Raw genomic sequence first — 21,705 nt, 5'->3', positions numbered from 1 at the left:
AACACAATGGAAACACTCCCGACCACTAGGGGGCTCTCAGAGCTCGGTAATATTACTATTCCTTGCCACTGTTCTATAAAGTCGACAGTTTTACAAAGATATCAATACCATGATTAGTTTTAAGTATGTAAGCATTGTATATCGACATGAAATATTAATTAAAAATCAACTACGTTCACAATAGCTTCATATTTATACTTGTGAATGATTTGATGCACTACCACGGCGCATGATAAAGGGAACATTTGTATTCATTAAAATTACTTTTAACATTTAAAAACAGACATGTTCAAATTCCAAAGGTTGTTAGTTCCTGTTGGTAAGACTGACAAGCTTTGGAATTTGAATATGTCCGTTTTTAAATGTTAAAAGTAATTTTAATGAATACAAATTATACGTTTTAACCACTTGGTGGGATTGGCAGACGTTCCCTTCATCATGCGCCGTGGTAGCGCGTCAAATCATTCACAAGTATAAATATGAAGCGATTTTGCACGTAGGTGATATTGAATATTTCATGTCGATATACGGTGGATACATACTGTTTAAATTAATCGTAGGTATTGATACTACTGCCGACTCTATAGAACAGTGGCAAGGAAAACTAACTTTACCGAGCTCTGAGAGCCCCCTAGTGGTCAGGAGCATTTCCGTTGTGTTGTGGCTTTATTCCGTTGTGTTGTGGCTCGATTCCGTTGTGTTGTGGCTCGATTCTGTTGCGTTGTGGCTCGATTTCGTTGTGTTGTGAACTTGTTTGCTTTTTTAATTTCGTTGTGTTGTGCACGACTGGGCCACCGTACCTGATCCCCTTCAGGATCAAATTATAATAGACAAGAAAATGCTTAAATGATGTATTCCTATAATTTGCATGTACTTGGGAAAGCAAGACACAAGTGACAAGACATATTTGGCTTATTTTTTAAAGTAAAACATAAAATGTTTTTATTCATTTTATTGCCTTTTAAACACTCTAAGTGTTGTCTTTAATATATTTATGTTTTTATGTTTTGATGCTCATGTGATGTAATAGGGCTCGTCTTATCAATTATTTGGCGGTCATGAATGGATTTCTTCTAGCTTTCTGAAACACATGCTCTTGCTCAGTGGAGCGCCAGAGCAACATTGATGAGCACACACTCGCTACAGCAACTCGGCCAATCACAGAGAACCTTCCAAAGTGTCTTGATGACTTTTTGGCTGGTAAACAAGGCTTTTGAGTTTTTAACCCACCTCAAAACATCTCTCGAGGTGTTGTTTTCCCAAATGTTCAATTTTCAGCCAGGCCATCTTATCACAGTCTTCAATGGGAACTGCGTCATGTTTTGGAAGTAAAATTGATTCGGCCTGTTCAGTAAATGAAGTTATCATAGATTTTCCAATACTCATCTTCTGCAAGGAGGGACGGAGAGCTCAAATATCGAAGGCTCCTCAGCTATCAGGCTTCATTTCAGGAGTGGGAACCCAGGGAGAAGCCGAATCACTAACATGATCTACACGCAGACGCACAGCGAAGGTTATTTTGTCATTTCCTCCTGAGGATGTTTACCAGTAACTTCAATGTTTTCCTTTTCCATCTGGTCACTCAAGCTGTTTTCCAGGATTTTGCAGTTTAATAGAAAAGCTGAGTGGAAACGTCATCATCTTCTTCCAGTGTCAAAGAAGTGTTTTTACTGTGATGTGTAAGCCAAATGTTTGAAGTAACAAAGTATTAATAAATATTATAGCAAACAGATGACACTCTCCATCTGCATTCTTTTGTTTTAGCACCTTGATCAATGAAGATATCCTAGAGGTAGAATTACACACCACCAATAAAGAGTTTATACGGTAACCAAATGTCTGCTGCAATGGAGAGCTGTACAGAACATCATTAGTTGCTCTGCACATTCTACAATCATTATAAACCTCATCCTGATGCATCCCGCTCACAAAAATAGCATTTGGTACATGCATAATTCAAGTGAGATAAGAGAAAGCTTATAGATGCTAAAATGAAATCATTCTGAAATTGATCCAATGACAAAAAAACAGGTTCGAACACACACTGAAGCCATATACAAACTGGAGCCACAGATTTGGACTGAATCCAGGGCTTTGAAGCAAAATAGAGGTATATTACTGAACTGGACTTTGTGAAGCGCAAGCTTTCCTGAGTTTGAAAGGAGGCCTGCAGATGTGTTGATTAGCTTTCATGAAAACCAAAGGGAATCGCCTTAGTGAGTCTCCCACAGTGCACTTGTCAACAGCTTCAATCAACATGCATTTTGATTCTGAGAGAGGCTTAAATGGAAGAACTAAATACACCTTAACTAGCACACGTGCGCAGCGTAAAGAATAAAGGTGGCACAATATGCAAATAACTGCTTATAGTCACTTAGGTAGTGGTTCTCAAAGAAGCTGGGGGCTTTGGCAAACTTCCAAGGGGGCTGGAGGATGAACTAAATGTATTTCAAAGCTTTTTAAAATAATCTTAATATCATTTTCAAAGTAAACAATGACTAAGATAATATTTCACACTTCTTCCAAGTCATTAAGAGTAGAGAAATGTAAGTTGTGTTTCTTACTGATTATTAATAAATTAACAAAACATTGTTTTAACAAAACTCCCTATTTTCTCATGGATTACCTTCTGTCCACTCTTGACCTCAATGTAGAAATTTGATCCTGCATTTTATTCTTCATGGTCCTACTGTGCAGAGTAAAAAAAAGGACAAATCTGTCCAACAAAATGGACATTTTTTTTATTTGTCCTCTCAACAACTGTTGTTTTTATTAAAGAACATACAGTTCTTGAGACCTCTATAATCACAAAATAAATCAATAATTTATTTTAATCTATTAACACTACAAAATATACACTCATATATCAAGTATTGTTTTTTGACAATGGGCGAGTCTTGGAGTCAAAAAGGTTGAAAACCACTACCTTACAGCTTTTAGAATATCAAGATCAAATGTTTTTCTTTTCTCACATTTTTTTTTTTTTCATGTTACATTTTCACACAAATATTGTATGAGCTGTACTGATAATATAGCATTTATTTAACTAAAGACAACCTGGTTTCCAAAAATGTGCCAAAAAATATTTCAGATGAAATGCTCAAAAACACTTATCTGGTTTTCAGAGGCTTGTGTTTTCTGCAGTTAATGCAAGTATTTGTTCTCTTCTGTCTGAAAGGCTGTCAGTAAAGTAGCAAACAATCTGTTCTGCAGACAGTGTCCATAGACTTTTTTTAGTCAGGGCACACCAGTCTAATACTTGTGTTTAAAAATCAAAGAGCTGTTTAATGCTTTATTTTTAAAGAGATATATTATATCATCATCATTATTAATAATAATAATAATAATAATAATATTATCATTATTTCTACAAATACATGGATCCCGGCACTTTGAAAAAATGTTTTCTTTCTTTTTGTCTTTGTTAAAACAAGAGAGCTAAAAATATCCTATGGTGAAAAAATAAAGCAAACAACAAACAATTTAAACATTGAGAAAAAGAGAAAAATCACAAAAAGACAAATAAAACTATAACGAAATTGAAAAAAGAAATTCTACATCCTTTACAAACACTATGGCCCAATAATTTAAGAAAATAGTGTCTCTAAAACGTTCATATTGCTTTGTACCTTCATCAGTGCCCTTTAGGGAGTTCAACAATACAGTGCTGTGAAGACTTCACAACGGCCAGAAGGGGACGTCCTCCCCCGGGTTCTGCACTGACCTCCACGAGGAGGTCATGAGGTTGCCAACGGATCCGCTTGCATGTTTGAGGAGAGAGTCCCGTTATTAGCTTGTTTAATCCTCAGCGCAATGTCCTTTTGTGTTCTTTTGGCAGTAGAGAAAAAAAAACAAGGTATAGTTACTATTCCTTTTGATCTTGTAGAATTCACCATTGTTGTATTTAGCATTATTACTCTCTAAGATATTATTACTATTACTATCACCATCACGGATACACGGAGTGCATCGTGTGTCGTGTGCGCATGTGTGTGCGTGATCGTGCGAGTCAGTGTTCAGTGCTCAGAGCTTGTTTTCTCAAAAGAGAAACTAGGCAGAGTCAATAGCTTGGAGTTCGGGATGGCCTCTTGAGGCAGCCCATCTCCTCCTCCACCCAAATCAAATGAGTCTTTGGAGTCACTGGAGGGAGCGCGCCTCCTCAGGCAAGTGTCCCGGCTTGGCAAGGGGGGTGGCACCATCCCCAGAGCAGGGTGAAAGCCTACCGGAAGCTCTGGACCCTCGGGCGGATCCTCGGAGATGCACGGTGGACTCATCTTCTTCTTGCGGGCGCGTGGCGAGGACTGCTGCTGGAGGCTGTCAGCTCGCGAGACGAAGCCGGAGGAGATCGAACTACGCTGGGGACTGCTTTCCACGGACGAGCACACCTCGATGGAGTGCCGGCGTGGATCGTCGAGCCAGGACAAGGGCCGCGGTAACAGCAGAGCTCGCTGGCCCTGAGTGTCCACGCTGTGGTACTTTTTAAGCTGACGTCTTGCACCTTGATCTCCCGTCCCTCCTTTGATTCCATCATCGCTCCTCCCTGCGAGTCCAGCACGGATAATTCGGGATACCTCCTGATCCACAGAGTCTGTTTCCTCCAGCTTCCTGGCAGCCGGCGGTGGCGGCGGTAGTAGGGGAGGAGAGCGGGAACGCCTCGAGAACACGTTGTACTGGTCGTAGGGATTGTGCTGCGTGTGGACGCTAGGTCGTGAAGGTTTCGGGGAGGCGCCTGGAGTGGCAGGGACCAGAAAGAGCGAAGGCTGGTGCTGCTGCTGAGGTGAAAGGTTGACAGGGGGGTCCGACAGTTCCCTAAGTCCCAGGGGACCCTCGTTTTCCCCTCCCTCTGTGTATAGAGTCTCCTGAGAGTCAGCACTCACTGCCACCTGAGGAGAGCAGGGACGGGAGGAGGTGAGGGGAAGGTAGGGGGTAACATTAGGGATTAGGACATGAACAGGTGAGAGGGAGACTGGTTAGTATGAGATGTCAGGGGTGTAGAAGCCAGTGGAAGGGGAGGGGAGCCGTGGAGTTAGAGTGGAGTTCACCATTAGCATTGCACTCCACAAGCTCTCTGCTTCAAAGGATTGGAAGTAAAATTAGAAAAATAGAAAAACCACCTCAGGGCATCTATTTTAAATGGGTTTGTAGCCCCAATCAGAGGTAGCCGACATTTAGAATCTGACACTGATGTTCTTCTTTTTTTAAAAGTTTGTATCAAACTTGAAAGTATCAAATGAAGCAACTCGCCACAAAACATCCCAGTCACGCAATAAACCTTTAACCGACAAAAATAGTGCTTAAATTGTGCTAGAAAGTTGCTTAATAGCAGTTACACATTCTGAAGTAACATTCTTAGTTCAACAACCTCCAGTTAACATTCTTAGTACTTTCTGTCTCATGGGCAGTCCTAGGGATGGGCTTCCAGGGCCTATGCCCCCAATTTTTTTTTTTTTTTTCTTTTCATTTTTATTAGGTCATTCTCATCTGCTCTATAAATCAGACATAATGAACAAACTACAGGATCTATTGAATTTTTGGTCAGACTTGCACTCCATCCAGATGTAATAAGCAGCAACTATTTCACAGACAAACGGAATTTACATTTGTGCTCGAGTCTGACCACTTGAGGCTCTTGGAAACTCTTTTATAAAGACCATAAACAGGGCCATTTACTTTGCAAACTTTGGTAAAGCAACTATTGTTCCCTAAAAAACACTCTTTTAAACAGTACGCTATCTTATAAACAGTTAAAAACACTGCGATGACAAGTGACAGTTATGACACAACTGTCAACCTGTACACAGAGATACAGAAAGCCTGAAGGGAAAAAACGTATGCACGCATGCAGATGAAACCTTTTTATTTTTATCTCCAGTAATATTTAAATATTTACTTCATAACATTTCAACGTGTAGTTTAAAATTTTCTAATATGTAATCATATGATGACTCATGCATCCACAGAGGTTTGGGATAAGCCCTGAATATCCCCTGACCCTAGAACCGCCCCTGGTCCTTCTTATTGTGTTCACTGTGTGCACTTTCAACCAAATCAGAAAGTGTACAGTATACTGGAGAAATTGGCAAATCAATATTTGTCTCCCTTTTGCTCTGTATATTCATGTCTAGGCTTTGACATGAACTAAGTAGCTACTCCCCATGTACTAAACTGACATACTGCCTGAGTAGCAGTACTGTACATGCTACTGCTCTGGGTGAAGTCACATAGGTGAAAACTTACAATTATCAATTGCACTTTCAGAGAAAATTTTGCAATAGGTGTATTGTTTTAACTAGGGCAGAGAAACATTTACCCTAGGGCAAAACTACAGGCACTGTTTGGCAGACTGCACTCTGAGCCACTGAGCTACTGCAATAGACCACAAGACACATCTCTTCCTGGGGTCATTCTCTCTCAGAACTCCTGTAAACTGTATATTTCTCTTAATCGAGGAAGCCCGAGAGAGACACCGACCCTGTAGGAGAGAGGTGGGTGGGTGTTTTGGGAGGGGCTAAAGATCAAGAGGAACTATGTCAAATTTGGAAAGTTAGCCAAGAAGCCAAGAGTAAGAGACTAAGCCATGAGTGTCCTTGTTCTGGGTTGAAACTTGTATGATTGAAACTATGCTGCCACCTAGTGGCAGAATTTTTTTTTTTTTTTTTTTTTTTTACATTAGCATGACAAGTGGTTGACTAAAGGTCTGGAATATATATATACATATAGGTTTAAGGTTGACGTTTAAAGGCAATTGATATAACTACACTACCACAAAAAATTTCTTTAGAGTATTTTTCTGAACTATAAATGCAACTAATTGAGCATTTAAGACATTAGTCCACTAGTTTATTTCCCCTTGATCTTTACCCTGCAGTTTTGGCCTTTACAGTAGCCATGGTGAAATGCGTCGGGCTGGAGGAACGGGATTTAAGGGGTGTGGTAGGAGAAAGTGGGACAGAGTTGGGGACGGAGTTCAAGGATCTGTGGAGAGGGTGCTGGAGGCCAGCTGATTCAAGCAACCCATTCCGGCTCTCTCAGAAACAGGAGTATCTGTGTCTCAGGAGCAGCTCGGGGTCAGGCTTGGGTTGGACCATGCTGAGCTGCTCGGAGTAAGTCACATTAGAGGGTATGCAGCCCAAAAAGCAGCAGAAAAAAAAGGAGAGAATGCAGGAAGGATTAAGAGAAGAAATATACTAGCCAGAGGGAGAGATCAACAGTGCAGAGGTGTCAGACTTCATACCAGTCACATTCCCATAAGTCTCCAATCACAATCCATAAAGGTAGACAAAGGATATTACGCATTATGAAAGAAGACCAGCAGAGAGAAAATTGTTCTGTTACAAAAACTAGTGAGCTGCTTCTGGAGGCAACATTTTAAGGAGTCATATGTCACTCCCAATATGTAGGTTATTCCAACTTAATTATCTTGATCCCTACAACAACTTATTTTAGCCAGATTGTAAAATTGCATGCCCACTAAAGTGATTTTAGCCAGCTGAAAATGGCAGGTGCTCTTCTGAAAACACCTTGCTGTGGGGCACTTGAGAGTGCTTCAGCGGCGCAGCATTTATTTATTTATTTATTTATTTTTTTTCATTTGAGATGCTTTGGTTGCTATGATTGGAATATCTGTGGAATTGTTACTAGTGTCTGATTTTGCAGATAGTTTGTTTCTGAATATAAACATGTCGATACAAACATGTTTAACATGTTAAAACATGAAAACATGTTTACAGTATTTACTCTGGCTCTTGTTTTAAATGATTTTGTTCTGTTGTTGTGCCTGTTGCTGTCATCTGTTGCCGTTGTACAAGCACGATGTGGGGGTTGGTTGGTGTGGTATTTGTCCTGCCCCTCCTCCACTGTGATTGGACGGCTGGGTAAAAAGTGACAGTGATGAGCGCTGCGTTTTATCCAAAATTGAACATTTATCAACTCTCTTTTTTTTACTAACAGAAACATTCACTGTTCTTTCTGTAGAAGGAATAACATTAGCATGTTTAACAGCTTAATTAGCTTTAGCATGTTTAGACACTCATATTTTATTTTTTTTTACCCCAAATTTGTGTGTGCTATTTGTATTGTAAGCTTAATAGATTGTACCGTTAGCTTAGCAACATATCCTATCTCATGCATTTTGTGTAAAGAGAGCAAGAAATTAATACTTTTATTTAGCAAGGACACATTAAATTGATTAAAAATGACAGTAAAGACATTTATAATTTTACAAAATAATTCTATTCCAAATAAATGCTGTTGTTTTAAACTTCCTATACATCAAAGACTACAGAAAAATACGGTTTCCACAAAAATATTAAGCAGCGCAGCTGTCTTTAAATTTTGATTATAAGAAGAAATGTTTCTTGTGCAGCAAATCAACATATTAGAATGATTTCATATGACACTGAAGACTGGGATAATTGCTTGTAAATAATCAACTTTGCAGTCACATGAATAAATTACATTTTAAAATATATGAAAATAGAAAACAGTTACTGTAAATTGTAACAATTTCACAATATTAGTGTTTTTACTGTATTTTTTATCAAATAAATATAGCCTTTGTGAGCATTCATAAACATTTAAAAAATTATTTTTGAATGGTAGTATGTGTGTCAGTTGAATATATAAGAAGTATGCATTGAGGCAGCTCACTAGGTTTTAGAACAGAACTACTATGTTCAATCAACAAAACCAGAGTGCATCAATGTTTGCTAATAGAACAGACTCTGTAAGCACAACACAATCAAAAGCAATAGACCTGAGCTCACCTGTCTGCGTAGGGTGCGTGAGAGAGTGTGCGCCCGGCGAGGCGGGGGAATTCGTGGGATGCTCTCTGAGTCTGATAGGCTATGAGGACTGATCGGTCTGAACAGATCGGAGGGCACAGTCAAGTGCTGCGTGAGTTCTTCTGTTTGAGACTGGACAGAGCCTGTAGACCCTGTGTGAGGATACATTTGATATGACACAATTATTGACCTACACATTAACAACCGTATTTAAGACAAATTCAGAAATAAAATGCAGTGCTGCACCTGTCTGAGCTAAGTGAGGTGAGGTTGTGTGGGTACTGTCGGTCGAGTTGGGCTGCAGCGGCTGGAACATATAGCTGTCATTGGGCAGAGAATGAGTGCGGCCCACTGAGGTCTTCTTCACGTACAGCAAGTGCTCATCCGTTGGCTCGTCTGGCTGCAGGGGGTCTAGAGGATCTGGAGGAGCTGTGGTCTGAGGGACATTAAAAGAGATGCAAGTCAAGGTGAGCGCTGGTACTTGTGTCTGGAGCATCAGGGGCCCTTATGAACACATGGACGCACACGCACACACATTGTACCTAATACATAAAGGCTGGACTGGTTAGCATACATGAAAGGCAAACATCACTGCGCACTAGACACAGGGAGGAGACTGATCAAGAAACGTTCTCATAAATCATGTTGTATCAATGCAAATGCATATTTCTTATATGAATATGTACATTTAGTTAAACTTCATATCTATGTACTGTATTTATACTTAAAATAAAGTATTAGTTCAATCAGATATGAACATTTGCAAGTCATTTTAATGAATCGACTCATCCAGTTTACAAAATCCATCTGAATGATTCATGAATCAGACTGAATCACTCACTTTAGGCCACACTGCAAGACTTACAGTAGTGCTCAATTTTTGATTTTTGGGTTAATTATTCCTTGAAATGACACTTATGCAAGTCCACATATTCTTGCTCAGAGATTTTAGTAATTTTGTCCATATTCATTGTTTGTGATTAAATGTGTTTTGAGTGAATTTGCTCTGTTCATTTTTTTTATTGTTTATTGTCATTCTTTGTGGGAAACAATTACATGCCCATTAAGGCACTTTTTGATGTTGTGTCATGGTACTGTAGGCATTAAGAAGTCATGCATATATCAGTGCATATTTTTCTGCATTTGTCTGCCATTTTTCATCCACATAAATACGACAGAGAAATGAGAACATGCTGGATCTAAATCTCACCCATCTGAAAAATGCTATGTATAAATTATTTATGGATCTATGGGCGAAGTTCTGAAACAATGAATATGAATTCAATTGTGAGGTGACAGAAACCATCAGCCTTCTCCCTTCAGAAGCTGCGCCCAGAGCCTGTACTACTGTAGCTGGCAGACAGCAGAAGCCGACCCCATACCACACTCCTATGTTCTTTTCAAGAAGCATGGTACTAGGGAGAAACTTCACTTTTAATACACAAAGAATAAGACAAAGATAAAATCATGAAACAAAAACAAAGAGAGACACAGGTAGATATGCAGACAGATAGATTGAGGATGGAAACAGGAACATCTAAAAAGTATGAAGAGACAAGATGGAGAAGAGGTTCAGAAATGGCCTTTAGACGTGTGGGTAGAAGAACGGGGACATAGCTGCAGAACCCAGACAGGAAAGGAGCAGCAGATTGACAGGCAGTAATACTACTCTACTGGACTGGACTAGACCATACAAACACCAGGCTGGTGGGAAATGTACAGAGAGAGGGAAAGAGAGAGAAAGAACGAAAGAAAGAATGGAGTGGACGGTTAGATACCCTCAAAGTTCCAAACACACTCGCCTCTCAGTTCTGCATTTATGATGTTTATTCTCTACTTTTACTAATGTGTCTTTTATTGTGTCGTGACAGATTGCTGTAATGCCTCAGTTCAAGCGGCTTGTAAACCGATCATCTCTTCCTACTAGTTCATTTATAGCATCAAATAAACATGAATGAACATAAGAAGGAATGTTGTTTCAACTGCGGAAAGACATCAGTACACCATTTTTCGAGCTCAAATCCACCAACGTTAATCTACTAACTCCCCTGACTACTTTGTCAGACAAAACAGCGGATTCGGTGTTATGACTGGTTTGATCGCCTGTCAATCAAAATCCCAGCGAAGGGTCAAATGCGAGTATATATCTCGCAGTTCTGACTTTTTTTCCTCAGAATTGCATGATATAAACTCACAATTGTGAGTTATAAAGTCAGAATTGCGAGATATAAACTTGAAATTCTCAGGAATGTTTATATCTCGCAATTCTGACTCGCAATTACGAGTTTATATCTCGCAGTTCTGCAAAAGTTTCTCGCAATTCTAACTTTATATGTTTATATGACTTTAAACTTGCAAATGCAAGTTTATCTCTCGCAATTCTGAGGAAAAAAAATCAGAATTGTGAAATGAAAAGTCACAATTATCTTTTATATTTTATATTTAACGATGTACGTTGTCGAAAATGTTGGGTCGGTTAGGTTAATTTTTTAAAGACAATACTTTTATTAAGCGAGGATGCATTAAATTGATAAAGTGAGAGTAAGGTCAATTATAATGTTACAAAAGATTTGTATTTCAAATAAATGAATTCTATTAATCAAACATTCAAATAAAAAATGTATCATGGTTTCCAAACAATATTAAGCAGCTGTTTTCAACATTGATGATAAGAAATGTTACTTAAGCACCAAATCAGCATATTAGAATTATTTCTGAAGGATCATGTGACACTGAAGACTGGAGTAATGGCTGCTGAAAATTCAGTTTTGCCATCGCAGGAAATGTACTAACATAGAAACGAGTTAAATTGTAAAAATATTTCACAATATTACTCTTTTGTGTAAGACACTGACCCCAAACTTTTTTAACAGTAGTGTATAAGTCAAAAGTATAGTGATTCACAGCAGCATTTGACTAAATATATAAATGTTTAAATGAAAGCAATATTATTATTTTGTCAGCTGCTGCTCACTAGACAAAGTAGTCTTTATACATTTGACAGTTTTTGTTTAGAAACTCCATAGGTACCACATGAAAGCAAGGAGTCCTTTAAGGTGCCACTGTTGATTAGTTAAAACTGTTCTGTAACTAGCTTAAAACAGCGGCATGTTTTATTTATTTATTTTTATTTAATTGAACAGAGAAAATCTATTAGAAGGCCAAAAGACCTAGGGATAAAATATTCAGGGCCAAATACTGAAGCAGGGTGGAGAGGGTGGATGTCTTTGGAAGCAGTGTAAGGCTGAGAGGCAGGAGTGGAAAATGAACGTTGCTCTACTGTTAAATACATTGCACTCCTGACTGGTTAGTAAGAGGGGGTTAAAATCATCTGGGACAGAGTCATCCGTCAGAGCTAAGGACCAGGATTTCTCCGACGCCAGAGATAGAGCCTCCATCTCGGCTAGAGGAATCTAAAGAAGAAGAGATGAGCCAAGAGTGAGATGGGCAACCAGCACATGCATAGTTAGAAGACACGCACAGACTATCACACAGGTACAATTAATACAACTTTATGTGGGGTCAGTTCATTTTTGCGAACAGTTCAGTGCGTGGAAACCAGGGTTGTAGACCATTTAGATTTAAATTGAGAAGGTCTTTTAAAAATCAGAATTTTGATTCATGTAGCAAACAGGATGCAGAACTGCAATTCAAACCTCAGTGTGATGAAGTAGAATTAAAATGATTTGAAATTCAAATATCATCAGCTAATTTACTAGGAAAAAAAGTTTCAAGACAAACTTTTAATGTTGGCCAAAGCCTTGTATAAAAATTTGGATGGATGGATACTGCTATAAACACTGTAAATTCTTCCTGTCATTCCGATTTCAGTTCAACTTCCTGTGGGGTGTGGCCAGTGCAATTCAAATTCACTTCTTCAATTCAGAATTTTGCCCAGCCCTGATGGAAACCCTCCAAGTCAGCTGACAAGATACACATAACCTTCCATCAGTAGCCATGATAGATATCGAAATGTTTAATGGTCCTCAGATATTAAAGGTTTATCAGATTACCTTCGAAGAGAAATAATGCAGAACCTCTTTCATAGATCCTCAAATGTTAATGGGCGAAATCCTGCATACTGCACCATTTAACTGACACTGAGAGTTTGGGCTGGAACAACTTTTTGCAAAGTCGTCAAAATAAAAGCCAGCTATTTCCATAAAGACATTACATATTCTCCAATTACATTAAAAAAAAAAGCTTTTAGAAGCCTCAGTTTTTGCAATGCTAATGCAATTGAATGAAATATTTCTCTGTGAAACAGACCAAAAGAGATTTTCTTGCATAATTCAACAGCGGTCCAGCTCTTTATCGATCCACACATTACTTCTTCAACTCCAGCCTGACGAGTCCATCACTTTTTGGGGTATTTATGATCTTTGGAACGAGGAAGAAATTTCACACAATTTCGCAAGGCTTTGTCACTCTTATGGAATTAGGAAATAAGCACACTTTAACAAATGGATATTACTGGAACAGAACCAAGTCCTTGCTTCTAAAGGGCGCTGGAAATCCCAGAGTGCAGAGGTGGTTTTGTAACTGACACACAGAAGCTTCGGTGCAATTATGTATGTTTAAGTGGTCCAGAGAGAGAAAAGGAGGGAGAGAATAAGGGAAAGAGACAGGCAGAGAGGGGAAAGGAGTGTGGTACAAGGCATAGCTGGGTGAACAGGGAAGCCATTGACCTGTTTCTCAGTGCAGTGCTTGCTGGGAAGGGGGGGCAGAGCGTAGTAGTGGCAGATGGAGCCAGATAGGTTGTCCATGAGGCTGAGCTCTCCTTCCAGTGAGCCCTGGATCACCAGGGAAACTGAGTCAAGCATAGGCCTCCGCTAAAAGCCCCAAGTGAAGACAGAATGAATGACGAAGAGAAAGAAAGAGAGCAGACAGAGACAGAGGCAGAAGAGATGAGGAGGGTAAAATGAATGACATTACACAGAGAAAAAACAGAGGAGAAATGAAGGAAGGAGACTATAACACAATTAGTCAGAAGGAAGATTTACAAAGGAATAAACAGGACAGTTTACCCGAAAAAAGAATTTTGAAGAATGTGCTGCTGTTCCACAGAAGAAAGAAGGTCATCTGACTTTGGAATAAGGTTGACTAAATAATAGAATTTAAATTTTTGGGTGAACTTGTCATTTAAACTAGGAGTACCTAAAATGTATCGCTTAGGTAAACCAGTAGCACGATTCATTTATGTGCTGAACAGAGTAGTGCTGAGCTCTAAACTTACAAAGACGCATCGCTCACAGGTAAAACACTTGATTCTACCACTGACATCCACAAGGGGGAACTAGAGCTCTACGAACATTTGTCCTGATGATGAGCAAAACATTTTGACACGGCCACACTTCAGAAGAGAGCTGGAGGGATAATGTGTTAACATAAAAAATGGCTGGTATTCTGGAAATAGCCAGCCTGCATTAAAAAGAAGCATGTATCACTACTTTCCCATGGCACCAGTCTGACCTCCGACCACCAAGTTTATAAGGAGCAAACAACAGGCACGTACGACAATGATAGAAACTGATGGACTTCCCCGCTTTAAAAATAAGTCTAGTGTTTTAAAACGTGTCTTTTCTCTGAAAAGCCCTGACAAATACTAAATCTGCATCTCATTTTAACTAATAAACGGTTAATTGTTTGTTGGACACTGGTGATTACATTAACCCATGAAAAAAAAAAATAAATAAATAAATAAAAATAAAAATAAAAACATTTTGTACATTGTCTGAAATCAAGATATTCACATCATATATAATATATTTTAAAAAATGGTCTGGTAACAGGGTAAAGGGATAGTTCACCCCAAAATGAGAATGTTGTCATCTTTGCTCACCCTCAGATTGTTCCAAATGCAAAAAATCCTTTTTTTTTTTCCACAGAGGAAAAAAGAAGACATACAAGTTGAAATATACCTTAAAGCTATATGCTGTTAGTTACCATAGAAAATAATTTTTACTATGTTTAAGCAAAAACCATTTTTACAATTATTCACTTAAATGGAAGTTAGTGGCTTTGCATTGGACGTGAATAAATGTTAAAGCACGCAGTGTTTTAAGTATTACCACGAGGCTTAAACATTATACGTGTTTACATGAGACCAGAGTAACAAAATTGTTTACTATCTTCTTCAGTTCGTCTCATGACCATATAAAGCCAGTAAACCCAGCAATCTTCCAAAAAGGGCCAAAAAGGGGCTTTTCACTTAGAGAGAAATCCACAGGAATTACAACGGTAGTGCAGAACCAAATCTCATCTGTTTAGAACAGTTGTGCCGCTGCTAAGAAATAACCTACAGTTCAAATAACACACATTTTGTACAGACGTCCTAATATAAATTGACTAATATAAATGTTTTAAAGGGTTAGTTCACCGAAAAATGAAAAAAATTGCCACAAAATTTTCACCCTCATGTTGTTCCAAACCCGTAAGACTTTTATCTATCTTTAAAACACAAGTGAAGACATTTTAAATGAAACCTGAGATTTCTTTCCCTCCATTGACAGTCCACTCAACTACTGCTTTGTTGCTTCAAAAAGAGATTGTAAAATGAATCCATATGAATTCATTTTAGTTACTAAATTACTACTAAATTAGTTTAGTACAAATTTTCTTTAGAGACACAATCACTTTATATGATTGAATTTAGGCTTTTATTCAATATAAACATTGATCAGTGAACATAAACAGAAGCTCAACCATACTTGGCTTGCGAGAATAAACCTCATTGGTTCTTGAGAAAGCTCTTTTTTTGAGTTTGAGCGTCAAAATGGTAGTTGCATGGACTGTAAATGGAGGGACAGAAATCTCAGATTAATTAAAATATCTTCATTTGTGTTTCGAAGATGAACAAAAGTCTTACGGATTTGGAACAACATGAGGATGAGTAAATGATGACAGAATTTTCATTTTTGGGTGAACTAACCCTTTAACCAACTATGAGCTGGACTTTTTTCCTTTGTAAGTGCACTGCTGTAAACAACATTTTGGTTTGTTTTAACAAATTGAGGGACAAAATCATTTTCAGTGGTAATGGAGAGCATGCAGCAGATGCTTAAGTTTAGTTGAACCAGAAACATTCCTTTATTGTATGCATCAGTGACGTCAATGGGTTCAGGCGCCTATGGAAGCATAAGGCATGTTGTCTAGCGGTATAGTGTGAAGTTAGATAATAGAATTCTGAAAAGATGACATACTTTAGTAGGCCAACCCAGAAATTAGCTCCCTCGACAAAAAACAGAAAAACAACAACAACAACAACAAAAAAAAACAATAAGAAGTTTCAATTGGCTTTAGGATTATTGCAGAAAATAAGCTCTGTGACCAACAAAAGTTAATGACTCATTAATTTTGTTAATCATGATAATATTCACAAATGAACATGTGACTTTGGAAATATAAATAGAATCAAAGTAAAAGCTGAACATAGACTACAGTATAAACAAACTACACGACGATTGCATGACATCAACGCCATCACCATTACAGCTGTCGTGAAATGGAAGTTGTAATACTCTTTTCTTCTCTATTGTAACATATTTAAGTGACTGACTTGTTCACAAAGGGGTATTACTTATGCATTTTATGTTGTATTATAAAATGTAAAAATATTGTGAGATTGTGTTAACAACAGACCTTATTCAGACATTTAAAGGGAAGTCTCTGGTGCCCCCAGAATGTGTCTGTGAAGTTTAAGCTCAAAATACCCCAAAGATCATTAATTGTAGCTTGTCAAATTTGCCCCTATTTGGGTGTGAGCACGGTTGCTCAACAACAACAAAGCTGGAGAATCTCACGCAGCCAAAATGATGATTGTCAGTAACGGTGTTACTTACGGTGTTACAACAGCCTTACATTGTTCAAACCGGAGTCAGGAAGAAGTTTTAGAATGCAACTGGACATTTCTGAATGGTTAGTGGATAAATTTATGTAGTTGCTGTGGAGTTGATTCAACTCATCGACTAGCATGTACCGTCATGTTAATCTTTTGTGCAAATCCAGCGTTGAATTGACCCTTGTTTGTGAAGCAGTCCGGCATAAAATGGCGCCATGGTATTTTTTTTAAGATGGAAGAATGTGGTTTTAAAAATGCTAGAAATTTGGTTTTCAAATGAAAGATTGGTAACAATACTCTACTACAGCAACTCTTCCTCTTCTCTAAAGAAGCCCAACATGGCCTCACCATGTTCTCGGGGGCGGGGTTTATGTAAATTTTGGGGTTTGTGATGTCACCAACCCGGGAAGAAGCTTGTTGTAGTCCCTATCAGCCATTTGCTGTAGTCCTTAAAAAGCGATTTCTGTAAAAGAAAATATCTCCCTTTACATTGAACTTTGAGTGTCGTAACTTTGCAGATGTTGCTTATGCTCAAACAGCAACATTACACACTAACTAAAGTAAAAAAAAAAAAAAAAATGAAATCATAATCAAGGACTACTTTAACCACAAATCCATAAAAAAAAAAAAAAAAAACAGATTCGCTAAAATGGTAACTTGTTTTCTTGGTTTCAGGTTTTAGCCTACAAAAATGTCATCCCTGCAGCACTTTTCAACAAAACAAAAGCAAGCTGGACACCCCTGCTGGAAAAACAAGCTTAAGCTGGTTTCTAGCTGGTCTAATGTGGTTGTAAGCAGCTTAAACCTGCTAGAAACCGGCATATAGTCTGACTCGTGTTGAACCTGGAAATTACACCATAGAAGGTTCACACCGCTGACCTCACACCTAGCATTTCCACTCACCTCTAAAGGCGGCTCCAAATTATGAGGAGGATCAGGTTCTGTCTTTATGTGATCTTCAGAGTCTCTTCGTATCTCTGTAGGTGGGCTGTCTGTGGGGTAAAGTGGTCTAGACAGGTCTCGAGAGTCTCTTGAGATCCAAGGTGACCCCCCTGGCCCACCCATGTCGCCAGGTCCCAAAGGTGGCATGTGCCCTCGGGATATTCCTCCACCTCCACCCGCAGCCTCCAGCTCCAGCTCGGCTTCCATCTCAGCCTCCTCCTTGGCCTCTTTGTTGCTTTCCTCTAGGTGCTTCATGAGCACAGCAATCACCACATTGACCAGCACAAACTGCGCCGTCAGGACAAAGGACACAAAATAAATGGGGGACACCACTGTGTTGTAGCAGATGCCGGTGTCCTGGCCGCAGTCTCTGAGCGTGTCCTGTGATGTGTAAAAATTAAAGCTGAATAGGTTGCCAACAACCTTACCCAGAACAAGTCCAAAGCATTTAAAACAAAACTGTGTGCATCATTGAAATTAAGCACAATGAGTTGACTGTGTCTCACCTTCATAATGCCATTCCAGTTGTCCCCAGTGGATACACGGAACAGCAGGAGGAAAGCCATGCCAAAATTCTTGAATGTGGCATAACGGCCGAGACCTTCACAGGGGTGCAGCTCATCACATACTAAGACAGAAACAAAATACAAACCTGCATGTGGGCTGGGAATGTGCAAATATACATGTTCATAATAAACAAACAGCCTTCATCATATGTACAATGCTGTGAAAAAGTAAGTGCACCCCATGAAAAGCTGGTTCCGTTTTAAACGTGTGCATATAGATTTCCTGAAGCAGCACTAGATGTAGTGAGAAATATACAAAATTTACATTCAAAGACTCAAATTATATACATTTATTACCTTTTATCTATTGGTGAAATGGCATTTAAATGTCCTAATATGTATTAAAAAATGTAATAAAAAAAAACAACTCTACACTTTCTATGCAGCATACTTAGTGTTTCACAACATACATACAGTATATAGACAACCATTTAAATCTAAATAAACTACCTAATCTCACTAAATGATTTCTCACTACTAATCGACCAGTCAACAATTTAGCCCAATCCTTAGTTGGGAAGAGACAGAAAAAAAGTTTGCCTTGCAGACAGTCAATCTCAGTTCAGCCAGCAGACGCCATATATTGAACTTGGACAGCACTGTAAAGCTGGATATGAATTATGAAGTCTCTATGTTTATCTTGAGCCGGCTGATTGGAAATGGAAATGACATCAACCCTGGTATTGTGCTGAGCTGCAATGAATCACGGCATGCTGTATTCAGTAAACCAGTGCCAAATGTGCTGCCACGTATTCTAGAGAAAATATGCTGCAGGTACCATATTTATGGTTTACCCTTAATGTTGGAAAACTTTCGGAAATATGTAAAAGTGATCTCACAGCAATTTAAAACAAATAAGCAAATAAACAGTAATAAATCAAGCAATTTAAAACATAATTATGCTACATCAGAGGGTTATAGTTACAACATGAGTGGCCTAAACAGTGTCATAAGGTGTTTCAAAGTTTTTCAGTCCCCTTTGGTGAATAGTGAGAAGGAGAATGGACTCTCTGTACCATTGTATAGAATTGAGTGTTGCATTTAAGTCCTATAATATCACATGTAAAGTATCATATGAATGTGTTTACATTTTGTTGTGATACTTGCATTGCAAACCCAATAAAAAGCATATACTGGTGCATTACAATTTAATTTCACTTGATACATGTTAATGGGGCACAGTCAATGAAAGTTAGTTTGGAATCTTAACTTTAGCTTTATTTCAAGTTAACTTAATATTGTATTTTTGTGTAGAGCATATTTTCATTTTTTACCACAATAATTAGTTTTTGGACCCCCTAGGGGGTCTAAGTAATTTACAATTCAGTGCAAATAAAATCCAGACAGAATGATCCTAATGAGTGCATAGGGTGTGTGTGAGTGTGTCTGAGTGAATTAGACCACAAGGTAATTTATTTATTGCTTACTCAGGTCACCAAACAGCTCCACTCCCAGAGCAGCGAAGATGAAGAAAAGCAACATGAAGAGAAGACCCAGATTCCCCACCTGTATAGAGATATACATGTATAGAGAGAGAGGGAGAGAGCCAGGAGAGTTTGTCATGGAGCGCAAAAGAAACTGACAGGGCAGACCTAGGAATACCATCTGTGAGGAGCAAATAAGAGAGAGTCATGAAGTGAAAAGATGACAGCTATGTTCCACCTGATTAGAGCTTGCCAGTTTTGTAAACTTAAATCTCAAACTATGCTGAAGCCGTAGCCTACTGTAACAGTACTTTTGCACACATGTTCCAGACATGTTGATGGGGGACAAATCAGCAGGGTTTTTTTCTCATTTCTCCTTTCTCTCAATCAATAAGAAGCATCAGAAAACTATAAATAAAATCCTCATACCAAAGCTATTTGGCCCTGGGTCAATTTTGTTATGCTGTACATTTTCATGTCACTATCATGTGTCTTAATATATTAGATAAATATTAAATTTATCATTTTCAAAGATGAAAATCATCTTTCTTTTTATTTTTCAAAAATCAAACATGTGTAAATTTTAAATAATGTAACTACATTGATTTGAATTTATTTTGCCAATTTTGCACAGTTATTCTGATTTTTTTTTTTCATTGTATTGAATTTATTTATAGACAATTTATTAATAAATATTTTTTTCTTTTTTTCCCTAATGAAAAAGTTGAGCAAAATTTGTCTTGAGAATTATTTATATATATATATATATATATATATATATATATATATATGATGTTTTTTGGTATTAGTTGGATTTTCTGACTTAAAATATTCCATTTTATTATATAAAAATAATAAAAAATCAGTATGATATTATCAAAATGTCTAAAGATGGTTAAAAAACAACAAATCAATCAAAGTATATCATATTAAATTCAAATTAACTCTAAATAAGCAACCTTTTTGTTCATCCTGTTAATTATCAGCTTAGTGTAAAATATAATAATAATAATAATAATTATTATTATTATTAATATGACCCTGTTCTGGTATATCAGGCATACCCTTATATAGAAAATGACACTGCATAACAGGAAGAACCGACCTATACCCAGCTGGATTCAGAGAAGAATCACGTGAAACATATAATGATCACAGACGATTGGTTCATGCATGATTGAAAAATGAGGCAAACGGAGGAAAACGGAAAGGAATAAAGAGAGTCAGATTAGATGTGCTGACAAATCCGATTGCATTGACATTTCTTTTTTTCCAAGGCTGGCTATTTTCCCACCCTAATCTCTCTTAAGTGCACTCTTCACTGGCTGGATTCAAAGTGATTCAAGATACAAGGATCAAGCTGACATAATCTGGCAGGATATCTCAGAACACTCTCAAGGATCAGAACACCTCTCACAAGTTGCAGATGAGTGGATCAATAGCGTATAACCATAAAAAGCAACTTTAAAACAAAATAAGAAACTGTGTGAAAGTCACAGTGACAGAGGGAAAGGTCGTTAGGAGGCGATGGCTAAACATGATCTAATCCAATTAGTGACAATTAGTTAAATGTAGAATTACATGTCTGATTATCTAAGTGCATATCTGAGGAGAGACTGGAATTAATAGTGTGTCCTGTGGTGTGGCAAGTTTCCAAATCAAAAACTCTGCAGGCGGTGATGAAGCCTGATGTTATCAAAGAATGTGCATGCTGGAGATGTTCTTTTCTGGCTTCTGTCATTTCTGCTATTCTCCAAGCAGCCCATCAGAGCCAATCTGCACTGCTGTGGCCTCTTCATGGCAGATCGACTATGTAAATGAGGCCTGTGGAGAGTGGAGGGGCCACAGGAGAACAGGGAACGGGGACCGGGAGCTCTCTCTCGCAGCGCAGGATGCATGGGATATGAGTGGAGAGAGGAACTTTATGAGGGAGACAGACAAAAGTTTTGTGCAGTACCTGAGGCAGGGCCTGGATCACAGTGTCAAGCAGAGCTCGCATTCCCACAGCCATCTTTAATAGCTTCAGCACTAAAAGGAGAGGAGAGCCCGCTTATATACATGAAATGTACACAATCTGATAAAGAATACAATCAAACAATTTAAAAAAAATATATAATAAAATTCTGGTCGATACTGATAAGCCAATAATT

General features: G+C 38.3%; 1 protein-coding gene and 1 long non-coding RNA gene across 15 annotated transcripts in view; one reads left to right on the top strand and one right to left on the bottom strand.

Annotated features, from left to right (window-relative positions):
• LOC125255132 overlaps positions 1-19,692 on the top strand; it is a 69,593-nt gene extending 49,901 nt beyond the window's left edge. Inside the window, exon 3 of the long non-coding RNA XR_007181838.1 lies at positions 19,563-19,692. This is a non-coding gene — a long non-coding RNA (uncharacterized LOC125255132). The remainder of the gene's footprint in view (positions 1-19,562) is intronic.
• Positions 1,799-21,705, bottom strand: part of cacna1g (calcium channel, voltage-dependent, T type, alpha 1G subunit) — a 234,760-nt gene continuing 214,853 nt past the window's right edge. For 7 of the 14 annotated variants that reach the window (XM_048170115.1, XM_048170111.1, XM_048170112.1 and 4 more), the window contains 9 exons: positions 21,513-21,583; positions 19,559-19,637; positions 18,072-18,193; positions 17,527-17,946; positions 13,472-13,615; positions 12,074-12,196; positions 9,030-9,219; positions 8,766-8,935; positions 1,799-4,883 (listed from right to left, as the gene is read on the bottom strand). In XM_048170115.1, the coding sequence (XP_048026072.1) occupies positions 4,017-4,883; positions 8,766-8,935; positions 9,030-9,219; positions 12,074-12,196; positions 13,472-13,615; positions 17,527-17,946; positions 18,072-18,193; positions 19,559-19,637; positions 21,513-21,583 (2,186 nt within the window). In that variant the 3' untranslated portion in view covers positions 1,799-4,016. Of the gene's footprint in view, positions 7,095-7,737; positions 7,871-8,765; positions 8,936-9,029; positions 9,220-12,073; positions 12,197-13,471; positions 13,616-17,526; positions 17,947-18,071; positions 18,194-19,558; positions 19,638-21,512; positions 21,584-21,705 lie in introns of all 14 variants that reach the window. The other 7 variants (XM_048170122.1, XM_048170123.1, XM_048170125.1 and 4 more) reach the window with 6 other exon arrangements.

The sequence above is a fragment of the Megalobrama amblycephala genome, linkage group LG20 (genome assembly GCF_018812025.1).
Source record: "Megalobrama amblycephala isolate DHTTF-2021 linkage group LG20, ASM1881202v1, whole genome shotgun sequence".
In the NCBI taxonomy this organism is placed as follows: domain Eukaryota; kingdom Metazoa; phylum Chordata; class Actinopteri; order Cypriniformes; family Xenocyprididae; genus Megalobrama; species Megalobrama amblycephala.
This window is presented reverse-complemented; position numbering and strand designations above follow the sequence as displayed.